The sequence below is a fragment of the Ammospiza caudacuta genome, chromosome 1 (genome assembly GCF_027887145.1).
Source record: "Ammospiza caudacuta isolate bAmmCau1 chromosome 1, bAmmCau1.pri, whole genome shotgun sequence".
In the NCBI taxonomy this organism is placed as follows: domain Eukaryota; kingdom Metazoa; phylum Chordata; class Aves; order Passeriformes; family Passerellidae; genus Ammospiza; species Ammospiza caudacuta.
In genome coordinates, this window is record NC_080593.1 from 84,179,506 (window position 1) to 84,191,577 (window position 12,072).

Sequence of the window (12,072 nt, forward strand, 5' to 3'; positions counted from 1 at the left end):
CAAAAGTTACTAAATTTTTATTAAATACCACTCCCAATTTTTAATTCCATATTTGATTAGTTTTTGAAAGCAGTCAAGAAACAGGTATTTGGACCTCTCAGCATCATCTCATTATTCACTGTCATAGTTGACTGCATATTACATCTCCTTCCATCAATGCCTTTACCCAAGACAGAATGCTTCAGAAGATTCACAATGAGCTGCTCATGCCTTACAGTGCTGTGCTTTGTAATCTGCACTGATTTAACTTTACACCAAAACAAAACCACCTGGCAGAACCTTAAAGGAGTCTGAGAACATACTTCAAGAGACTGCAGCCTCCTCTTCCAGGAAGTTATAATAAAGCCCAGCAACTACTTTAAAATATGGAAGGTGACAAGAGTTTATTCAAGTGCCCTGTTACCATTAAAACATGAACTGACTGCTTGGCTGAAAATAATGAGTATTATTCACCTTCACAGCACAATATAATGTTCATGTTCAATTTCAGGTATGGGGAACAAGGACCAGAATTTGACAATGGAAGATTTTGCTTAATGGAAGAATATAAGAAGGCATTTCTCCTCTTCTACTTAATTAGCTACTGTTAAATTGAGTTGTTATATTTCATTACATCTAACTTTACCACAAAGAGTACCAAAGATTTAGGATGGAAATAAGACCCATTTAATTAATAAACAAAAAAATTTGATTTCAGTAATGTTTCTGAGCAGAGGACATGACAGTTTTGCTGTAGCAGTTTAGGGACAGTATCCCATTAACTGTTATATATACTGCTGTATCAATTGAGGCTTTGAAGATAATCTCTGCTACTTACTAGCTTAACCCATTAAAAGAAAAAGCTTACAATGTCACTGCTGGAGAGAGATGATACAGAAGAGGCAGATGAACCAGAGGATAACTGCTGTGTGCTGGCCAATGACAATGCCAAGTGCTGATTGTAAGATGGTTCAGAGTCTCTGTTCTGCTGCTGTTCTCCATTGCAGAGAGATATTGGGTCTCTTATTTTCAACCTATTATCTGTTAACAGAAAACATAAGTATCATTTAAGAGCACAGAACACAAACACATGGGCCTTGAAGTCTAAGAAGAGCTGCAGTTTAACAAGCTAACTGAAAATCAGGCTCAGAAAAAACTAATTTGGGTTAGAAAGTTACAGGTTCCTTTTATTTTTTTCCTGTATATCTGAATGATTAATTTCAAGGCATGAGTATTTTGAATTACATCAAAGTCAAGAAAAAATTTTAAGTTGGTTTCCTGCTATACCTACCAAGTTCAGGTGATAAATTAATTTTGCTCCCCCACTTCTTTTTAATCCAGGCCCTGTAGTCAATCACTTCTTGGGTCACTTTGATGATTCTACCTAATGTGCTAAAAAAATTTTTCAATTAAGTATTAAACAAAGACTGATGGTTACATATTTGCAAACATTTTAACAAGCTACCAAATTACACTAAAAGTCAGTTTAAGATATCCCTAACCAAAAACTCTTTTTGAACCTTCTTTTTTTTTAGTACACCATTTAATCCACTGAAGCACCACTTATATTCATATTATTTTTCTTTTACCATACTAACATGCAAGCAGTGACACACAGGTAAGATTTTTACTCTGTATTTCTAAATGGAATGCATATTAACTATAAAGAATGTGCATGCTGATAACAGTATATTTGATAAAAGCAATTTATCGTTCTTGCATTTCTCCATACAGGAAGTTTTTCCACAGAATCTGGATTATAAACAGGTATGGGATGTACAGAAGACAGAAAACATCCCAGCATTACAACTGGCTGTGTGGAGACAGAGACCTTCACTAATCCTTGCTTCTGGATTTACAAAACAACTTATAAGGTGATAAGACCCCCACAATTATAAAGGAAGTACCATGGATCGTGAGGTAGTGGAACAAGAAACAGACTGGCCCCAAAACAATGCAGAATTTCAATAAACTCGTAACAGTGAGAGGCTCAGAGAAAAAAACTTACCTGGTCCTGCTGAACAGTGACCAGTTATCAACAAAGTACTGTTTTTCTAACACACCTTCCCAACATTCAGCTATTTGAACATACTTCTTGAGTCTTCTTGTTTGAGAGAGAAATTTTCAAGCTTTCTTTTCATCAGAGACTAGTCACTGAAATACTAACTATAAACTCCACACTCAACATACATGAAGAAATTACTATTCTACAAAAATGGGCTGTGCAAAGTTACCACTGTGGAACAGATAATGTTATTTTCAATAATCTTCAATGATTACATTAAAGTTCATTTTGTATTTCACATCATAAAGGTACCTTGTATCAGTACTGGAATTTTGCTTTAGTTTAGGTGTACAATGGGAAGGCAGGACATACAAAACCCTAATATATTTTAGACTACCTTTACTAGGTTTCATAGTAACACTTTAGGTAGCAATAATTCTCCTACTATCCTAGCAATTACTATCTCATGCAAGACCAAATATCACATGTTCCATGTTAGTCTTCCAACTTTAAATACATGTTACTGTTAGGATTGAAAAAGTCAGTCCAGCAAAAATTGAACCAAATAATATCATCTAAATTACAAGTCCAAGTGCAGCTGCAGATGGGCCACCAGGACAGAATGCATGTCATCCACCATTCTATTTATGGTAATGTGGATAAAATGATGCATGCTGGAAAAGAAAATCTTGAATTTTACATGCAGAATTATAGGTGTGCTTTTCAGCACTCAGAAATTAAAGATCAACTTTGGGAACCACAGTTCAATAGCTAAGCAGAGCACACTAAGAAAAGAACAAATAAATCAGGATCACATTTTGTTAATGTATACTCCCATGACATAACAGCATTTTAAATACTCAATGCAGTTCTGGTTTCTCAGTCCCAAAGAGTAAGTTGAGCAAGAGGAGACAGAATTAAGATGGGGATGACCAAAACTGCAGAGATTCAGCTGTGGCCCTAAAGGTGCAGTTCCCAAAAGACCAATGCCACTCTGGGACTCAAACATGCACTGGCTGGGTCTCATCAGCACCACGACGGGGAAGGAAATCTTGCAGTTAAAAAGTTTCATCTGAGAAGGCCTTCAAAAAGAGTTGAGCTTCTACTCTAGGATTACACATAAATTTCACAACTACCACCAGCTGTGGTCTTACCACCAGAAAGTGAACATGGGCTGAGTAACAAGCTTATTACATACAAGGAGTTTGTCAAACCTGATGCTTCTTGGAGCACTGTCCTGGAAGTGAAGCAAGAGTCATGATTGCACATAGCAAAAGGAAAATGAACAATAGAGATATTTTATCAGACTGGGTGACTAATATACTGAAGAACAGGCAAAATGGGTGAAGTGACTGCTACACCAACAATTGTGGCAGAGTTGCACACACAGAATAATGGGGGAATATGTACTCTCACCAGTTCTTCTCAAAGGGCACAGAGATCAAAGCTCTAAACTCTCTTTTTTGGTATAAAGGTAGAAAAAAGGAAATTCACTAAGTTATAAGGTCAGGAGTCCAAAGGCAGATCCATGGCACATTGCTTGTGCAGCAAAATTAAAGACTTTCATTATGAGACATGAGAAGCTGAAAGGTGATTAAGGTTATACTGACATACACTTAATAAAGTAGCAAAGAAAGAGGAAGCAAGTGTGATCAAACCAGGTATTGATCTCAAAAGAAGACTATTTCCTATGTATGAAACTCAAGCACATCCATGGGTTCAAAGAACAATTTTTTAAAATAAGCATTTGAAAATTGTGCTTAGATTTATTTTCAACACTGAAAATGCTTAGGAACAAAAAAAAAAAAAAATTAATCTACCCTGCCTTTATTGTGAAAAATGTCATGCTTTTGGGGCTTTTATTTTGACTGAGGCCAGAATTTCTACAGATGTCTGAGACAAACAGTTCTTCAAATATGCTTATTTGGAAGACATAAAAAAAATACTGTTACCTGGTTAGTAAAATCAGGTCTCCTGAGAAAGATGCCCCTTTTAAGTTTTTTCCCTTAATATTATCATATAGTTAGACCAGGAATAAACTATTTACCGAACTAGTTTATTTTATATATATTTCTATATATCTATTTCTATATTTATATACAATATTTTACATATTTATAGTACATTTTATATAAGAAAGAGACCCAACGACTTTCCAAGCACAGAGATGGAGAGATCACTTTCCACCTGGCTATGGTTGTTTTGAAGACTATCACCTGTAAGTAACAATGCTAGACATGCAGAGGGAAACTGCCTAGGCTTTCTCAAACTGACCTGCTGGCATGACAGGTCTTTCCCTTATCCAGCTGTGCCACAACTAGCACAATACAGAAGATTTCCAAAGTCTAATTTATACTGAAGGGCAGTGACAGCAAAACCACGTCTTCCATTCCTCATTGCATATGACCTCCTCAGCTTCCCAAATATGGCTACAGAGCTGTTTAGAGAAGCAGTCTGAGCACACATTCCTAGCCAAACCATGTGACAGACCAGCATGTGAGCCAACATCCCAATCTGCAAAACATAAATATTAACCTAAGGATGGATTTTTGTCACATCCAGAGCAGCAAAACTTAGGGCTGTGAAACAATACAGTACCACTCTATCACTCTTGCCCCAAATGTGAACTCCTGCTGTTTCTGATCTACCCATCATAAGCCACAAGCTGGGTCAACTTCTTGACATGACAGAAGCGTTGAGATACTTGTTTTCAGTCAAACCAAAAAGTCCATCTTCTGACTGCAGGACTGCTGGATCTCATGCAAGGCAAGATTCACACTGAGAAGGAAAGAATAGCACAGCTGACCGAAGACAGTACCCAGGTACTTAGCCTGGGCAAGGCATAAAATTAAACTACACCTTAATATAAAGGCCATGGACAGGATGGTAACAGATAATCCACTATTTGAATGAACACAATAAGCAGAGCTTATTGAGAGCTTGTTGCCAAATATCTGCTAAGGTTTCCTGTGGTTCATCAAGAAACAGAACTGGAAAAATGGTCTCAAAACCAAGTCCAAAGAAGGGCAATGAAGCTGGTGAAAGGTCTGGAGCACGAGTCCTGAGAAGATCCAGGTTGTTTATCCCGGGAAAAAAAGAAGCTCAGGGTGGACCTTATCATTCTCTACACTACCTGAAAGGAGGTTGTACCAGGTGGACATTGGTCTCTTCTCACCAATGATAAGTGAAAGCATAAGAGTCAAAGACCTCAGGCTGCACCACAGAAGGCTCAGATTAGATATTAGAAAGAATTCCAACCACAGACAGGTTGTCAAGCACTGGAACAGGGTGTCCAGGGAAGCGATGAAGTTACTGTCCCTGGGTGCACTTAAAAGCCATGTAACCATGGCACTGAGGGACATGGCTCAGTGGTGAACACAGTAGTGGCTGGGTTAACAGCTGAACCCAATCATCTCGGGTCTTTTCCAACCTCAATGATTCTGTGAAAATATAATTCCTCACAGACTGAAGAAGTGAGCTCACTTGAGATGGCACACTCTTTCCCAGAGACAGGCTAGGGGCAAAGATCATATGAAAGCTGATCAAAGCACATACCAACACCAATCCTTAAGCAGAAGATATCCTGCCCATAACTGTATTTCACAGCTAGACTCATGTCTCCGTGGCCCTAAATGTTAAGACATCAATCACAATTTTCAGTCATCTTGGCTGAAGACAACACCAAACGTTACCTTGCATACAAGCTGTACAAGTTCAAGATGGATCAGTCTCATTTTCCTAAGAGGAAACTCCTTTTTCCAAGATGACAGGAAGCAGCTTGCTCTAATAAAATCAACCAAACTGTCAATCAAGCTCTCCTAAACCATTCTCAGAAGGGGATAGGTAAGATTGACTGAGGACAAAATAGTGTTAAGATAATTTCTGTAGCTGTAAAAATTACCTTCAGGATTCAGCTGATTACCGTTTCCACCGAGAAAAAAGCTTTTCCATGATAGGAGATAGCTTTTAATTCCCACTACACCTCAGATGTTCTATTTAGAAGCCTGAATGACAATGGTGCTAAGAGGGATGTGAATCTATCCCTTATTACTCTGTGGGACTTGCTACCACAGAAGATGATGAAGAAAAAGGCCAATGCTGCTGAAGGACTATTATCTGACTTTTTTTTCCCATTGGGACTATGAGAAGCAGCAACTCTTTAGAAAGCCTTCAATTAATGTAGACACATTTTTGTGTTGGACTGACCCTGAAAAAGAACTACAACAATCACCAAGAAAGATGTGAAATCTACTGAGTATCATCTACAAAACAGAATTCTGTACACAGAAACCTTTCCTGGGAAGAGGAAATATGAATTCAAACCCATCAGATAGTTCAAGAACCATCCTACATAGGAAAAAACTATCCCCAGTTAGGACAAAACTGAATAAACTCAGCCTGGGGAGTTCAGCCTCCTGCAACTTCCTATCCTTTTAAGTAACCTTCATTTAGCCTTGATCCCTCTAGTAGAATGTCATGTTCTACTAGAAGCCAGTCCCTGGTCTTAAATGGAGCCCATTGTTTATAGTTACAGTTATGCCACAGTTTAACCTACCTACTAACAAATCTAGAACAGGGAAAAAATTGGATCAGGACAACAGACTCCCAGATGGCCAGGCCTTAGGTCAGGCCACCAGAAAGGTCTTTATACAGAGCATGGACCCCTCTGCCTTTCAGCAGGAGGAGGGATCCACAAACATACCTGGATTACCCAAGCACATCAGGTTTAACTGAGATCAAACATGGAATGTAGACTTCTGCAACAAACTTGCTGCCAAACAGCTCATCATCCACTTACAAGTCCTTTGGCACTGACAATACTGGTGCTAGGGGAACTATTTGTATACAGAACTTTGTTGCATGCTGTTCCCCTTGCAAGCCAGTGGCGTGATGGGTTCTGAGATTCAGATGTTACTGGCACAGACAGCTCAGAACTCACAGACAGGTCAGACACGACACCTGAACACTGCTGCTGGGACTGCTCCACAGGTTTGCAGTTGTGAACAAAATTCAAACATTTCCCAGATACAGTAACAAGTACAAGTGCATGCAAAGGGCACATACTGATGACACCTGAGGTTCCCATTAGATGCTATACAAGTATACTTTTTGATGCCTATAGTAAATACAGACACCTCCTAAGAGAATGACTATATCCTTCAGAGAAAAACAGAGAAGTTAATGGAGACCACAACCCAAGACAAGCAAAACTTCAGGAATCCCTAGGTTACTCTACCTGTACTTAGGTAAGAGCAAAGTTTCATTCAGCACCAAGAAAGTCAGCCGATACACATTTAACAGTGACCTTTAATATCTTAAGACCACAGTCTCAAATGTGAATGCAACACTCCACACCCCTTCTGTACCTCTATCACAGTGCAGTCTCAACCTTTGTGAATTTAGTACCACTGAAAACCTAAAGAATTTACAGGCACTCCTCAAGTACTGTCAATTTTAACTCACAAATGAAAGACTGCGTCCACTTTGATGCAAACTTACTAGAGGAAATTATTTCACCTTCCAATGACATTAATGCTGAAAGTTTACATCATGACTAGAGTTTGCAGTTGTACTGAGAGGGTTTATGTGACATCTTACAGCCATCCTGCCCTGTGATTAGCTAGGGAGCTCAAAGCCATTGGGATTTTAGGGAAGTCTCAGGGAAGAGACATCCTCTGATCTAGCCCAAATTGACACTAAGGGTTAGAACAAAAGGTGCTAGAGCAGACACATGAATGGAAATACCACATGGCAGCCATGTCTTCATTATCTTTCTCCTCTCTCTTTCAAAAAACAAATTGCAAAGGTGAGAGCTCAAAGTACTGGTTGTGTCTCTATGAAAGACACTAAGAACTGCATTAAAAATGGCATGTCTAGAAGCATGCTACTTTTAATGGCAATTCTGGCAATACAATCAAACTAAACTGATTCTATTAGGTTTTTTTAATATAGTATTTTAAGTCTTTTTTAGTTCTTAAATACATATCAAATCTTTTAAAACAGCTTATGGGGCATTTATTAAAGAACCAGGGAAATTCTTAGCCTTGCTGTCTAGTTTTCTAATTGTCTAAACAAGTAATTTGATAACACACATTTCTTTCTGCCACAATACATACATGCATCATATTAAACATTAAACCAGCAAACCCTCCCTTGAAATACTTCAGGCAGAATGTTGGACTCATCCTGGATTTTATCATACTCTCTTCATTTAAGTGCTGCACATTGAGGCATTGCACTCTCATATCCCTGGGCAGGTTACATTTCTGTGCAGATTTCAATACAACCACAGTTAAACAATAAATAACATTCCTTTTATGAATCAAGAACCAAACATTCCTAACTGATTACACAGACAAATGGATATTGAAAAAGTGAACTAATTACCTCTCAGAATCTCTGTTTGGATATGATCTTGCAAGTGGTGACACTGCATGGCTAAGGACAATGTAGGCATAATCAAAAACTTGTTTCACTTGCATGGCACCATAAGAACTTCTGCCAACGTCGTTTCCTGAAATAATGTGACAGTCATCAGATCATCTTTTTTTAATATTAGTTACCAAAACATTAGTCACACTTAAAGCTCAGAAGCCTCAACAATACAGGTTAATTCTGTTTAAACCAGTTATCCCATCCTAGCCACATCAGGAACACCTAAGAGTGCCTATTTCAGCAAAAGAAGTTGACCTTAGGAATGACACTTAACATAATGCACTCAATTTACCACTTCTAAAATACCTGTATATAGTGCTTGAAAGAAACAGAGCACAGAGATCAGCTTAAAGTAGAGCTCTCTTCCAGAGGGAACCTACCAAGCTTAAATGACCATGTCTCACTTACCAGTAGAGTTCCTGCAGGCCAAATTCACTTTAAAATTTCATTTGTGTAACCTTCATTATGTCTGACACTCACAGAAAACCCTATTTAACCTTATTAAAACTACAGATTAATAAACCAGCACATACAGATATTTATCTCCACAGGATAAACCAGTTTTTCAAAAATCTACCATAAAAGATTCCAGAAGCTTTTAAAGTACTGTTTTTTGATCAAGTTTGTAGCACTCTCAATTGCCCTACTTTAGGAATGAGTGACATCTTAACTGGAACTCTTTCCAAATCTATTGCCATGTGAACTGCAGAAGAGCATTGTATACCTTCTGTATCAGTGACAATGTACGAGAACAGATCACCCATCTGATACCTAGAACAATCTTGCTGTTACTAGCAGAAGGCATTTGGGAGCTTAACATGGATGTATTTGGCACCAGATATCAAAATTCACTGTCAGCATTCAATTTAAGAAACATAAACAAAACTGCTTTCAAATTGCATAAAATATGGACTAGGTCTTGAGTGGGTAGAAAAACGCTTACAGTGCAAGGCTCCCTCCTTCAAAATGATGTGTGAAGTGCTGTGAGAACACTAGAAAGGGATGAACCACCAAATATGAAAATCAGATCAGAGCCCATGAAAAATCTGCTTTTTAAAAATGACGGGTAAAGGACAGAGTCCATCCTTTGGAGGACAGACTCCAACAAGGTTGAGATTGACTTTAGAGGAACACTTCAGTCCCCTGAGTGTTTTGTCCATCAAGCCACTATAGACAAACCTGCTGAGATTTGTCATCCAGGGGTAGAAAACAGATTCTTTTCAAAATTCCCCAACCATAATGCCATTCTAAAAGCATAATCAGTGAAAACTAACTGAAAACATAAATGCATTTTGGGAAAACAGAATTTTTCCAGTAATTCACATGGTCAAATAAAAACCAATCAAGAAATACTTCCTGTTTACTGCCATAACTGAGTATCTTGCTCTGAATGCAGCACTGTGGTATACAGCAGCCACTATTACAGAAGTCACTCCAAATGGCTTATTTGCTATTGGACTCTATCCTGAAGTAAAAAAAGAGATCAGTGTGGGCCTAGGACAGTGAACCTAGGAGGAAACACATGTTCTTCAGAGAAGACTTCAAAAAGGACTTACTCCAAAGGTGGCTGAAAAGTGACCAAAATATTTTAGTGGTCATGAAATCAGAAGACAATGTTAATTATACTGAAAAAGTAATGATTAATTCAGTAAGGGCTTTTCAGAGCCTTTACTGTGTGTCCAGCCACATAATGACATTCTAAACCTAGACATGTAAGATAATTAAATTGAGAAGCAATACAGAAATGGAATGCATACTAAAAACACATAATTGCACCTACCACTAAATTAATGTCCATCTATGATTGGACTTAATGTTAGAGCTCTTTTCCAACCTAACTGATACAATAAATTCACATAACATTAATTAAGAATACACACTCAATGTGCACTCAAAGGATCTTTATTAGTTTAGTCTAACCCAATTCTAGGCAGGTACATTTGGCATGTATCCTGCATAAAGTTATACCAAAATGAAGACAGGGCTGCCACAAAATATTGGCTATTCCTTTCATTAGTTGTCACTACCTCCTCTGTTGTGCCAGCAAAAGAAATCATAAGCCTTCCCTAAACCAATTACAGTAAACTTGGGAAGTTTAGTTTTAATCAATGAAGTTGTGTTTGAGTCTTGATTGAAGCAGATTTGAGAAGAGAGGCAGAATAGCTCATGCCATACCATGCTTGGGCTCCTGGATTGCCTCATTCTGCACCTGTAACTCATTCATAAAAATGTCTGAATTAATGGGTTTTAATCAATTTACAGTCTGCAGAGCTTTTACTTGGGCTGCAGCTCGAGCTACTGTGAACTGATCTGTCAAATCTGTATAAAGATGACCCTAGCCAATCCACAAAATAACATATTAAAGAAGCCAGAAGATCACACATTTGCATTTGCTGCCCTGAAGAGATTTTTTTCTGAGAGATGACTCTCATTAGAGAACCATGTCTTACATATCTGAGCATCCTCCTTTGGTCACAATCTAGACTGACCAGTTAAAGCACGCAACCCAAATGCTGTCACTCTTTAAAAAAATCATACATACTTCAATCCTCAGATGTACATTAGCAGATAACAATGGTCTGTGTGATTTCATGTATAATTCAATCCTTATTCTTTCTTACAAAGCCTTCATCCCTAAAGGAGCATGTCCAAAATTTCCATCACTTGCTATCAGTATTACCACTCCATCAGGTAGCCTTCCTTTACCTGAAGCGGTTTTAAGAACACGGCCTGAAAAGGTAAAGGTAAGACCATGAGCTAGAACTGCAGCAGACCCACTCATGTAAAGCTATTAGCTAGTAAACAGCTTTTTGCAACATTCAGCATTAAAGAGGTTCTTTCAAATGCTAACTTCAATGAACCTGGGTATTTTTATAACCACTAATGTTTTATACGCACACACAAACATATATATTTGCAGGTTCTAATGATAAACAGCTGATACTGAATAGCTGTAATGAATCATTCTGGGCAGCCACTAAGGCTACAAAAGAATCTCATAGATGTTGCCAATCTCAAATCTATTTACTTCCCATACTTGTGACCTATCAAGATGCAGAAGCAAGCAACATGAAGCATAATAAACCCTGCAAGTTAAAGATTCTCTTTTTCAAGGAAACACATTTAAGGTTTAGAACTTTCATTACTGCCCACAGCAATTCAGAATGAAAAACAAACTTCCTCATGAATGGAGCTGCACAGGTAGAACTCCAAGTTTTAAATTTGGTGTTAAAAAGTAGCAATTTAGCTACTCTAGCTACTGCCAGCCTGAAACTGGACCAAAAATGATTCCTGTTTTGAGCATCACAAATGACTGGAGGACCTTGATAATCACCCGATTTGCACAGGTATAAAATAACAAGCCCCTCAACAGTCTGCTGGGTTAAGTGACAAGCTTATTTTACAACCACAGATTAAAAGATTTGTCAACTGCCAACAGTTATGTCTTCCAAGACAGGATACTACTAGACCAACTCCAGACAAACCTCTTCCAAGATGACATCATCTACCCTGCTCCAACATATTCCTGTGAACAAACTTCTGAGTGCCTGGCTTTGCGGCTCTCCTTAATAAATGCTTTTACATTTTATATATTTTACAAAAAAGACAAGTGTTTTGAGAAACTGAAACGGTGCAGCTACAAGATGTTTATG

The 12,072-nt window shown here is 38.1% G+C and overlaps 1 protein-coding gene across 2 annotated transcripts in view; it reads right to left on the minus strand.

Moving 5' to 3' along the window:
- Positions 1–12,072, minus strand: part of TENT4A (terminal nucleotidyltransferase 4A) — a 57,702-nt gene that overhangs the window by 22,021 nt on the left and 23,609 nt on the right. For both annotated transcript variants that reach the window (XM_058806360.1, XM_058806352.1), the window contains exons 8-10: positions 8,372–8,498; positions 1,271–1,371; positions 848–1,020 (exon numbers count right to left, since the gene is read on the minus strand). In XM_058806360.1, coding sequence (XP_058662343.1) covers positions 848–1,020; positions 1,271–1,371; positions 8,372–8,498 — 401 coding nt within the window. The remainder of the gene's footprint in view (positions 1–847; positions 1,021–1,270; positions 1,372–8,371; positions 8,499–12,072) is intronic.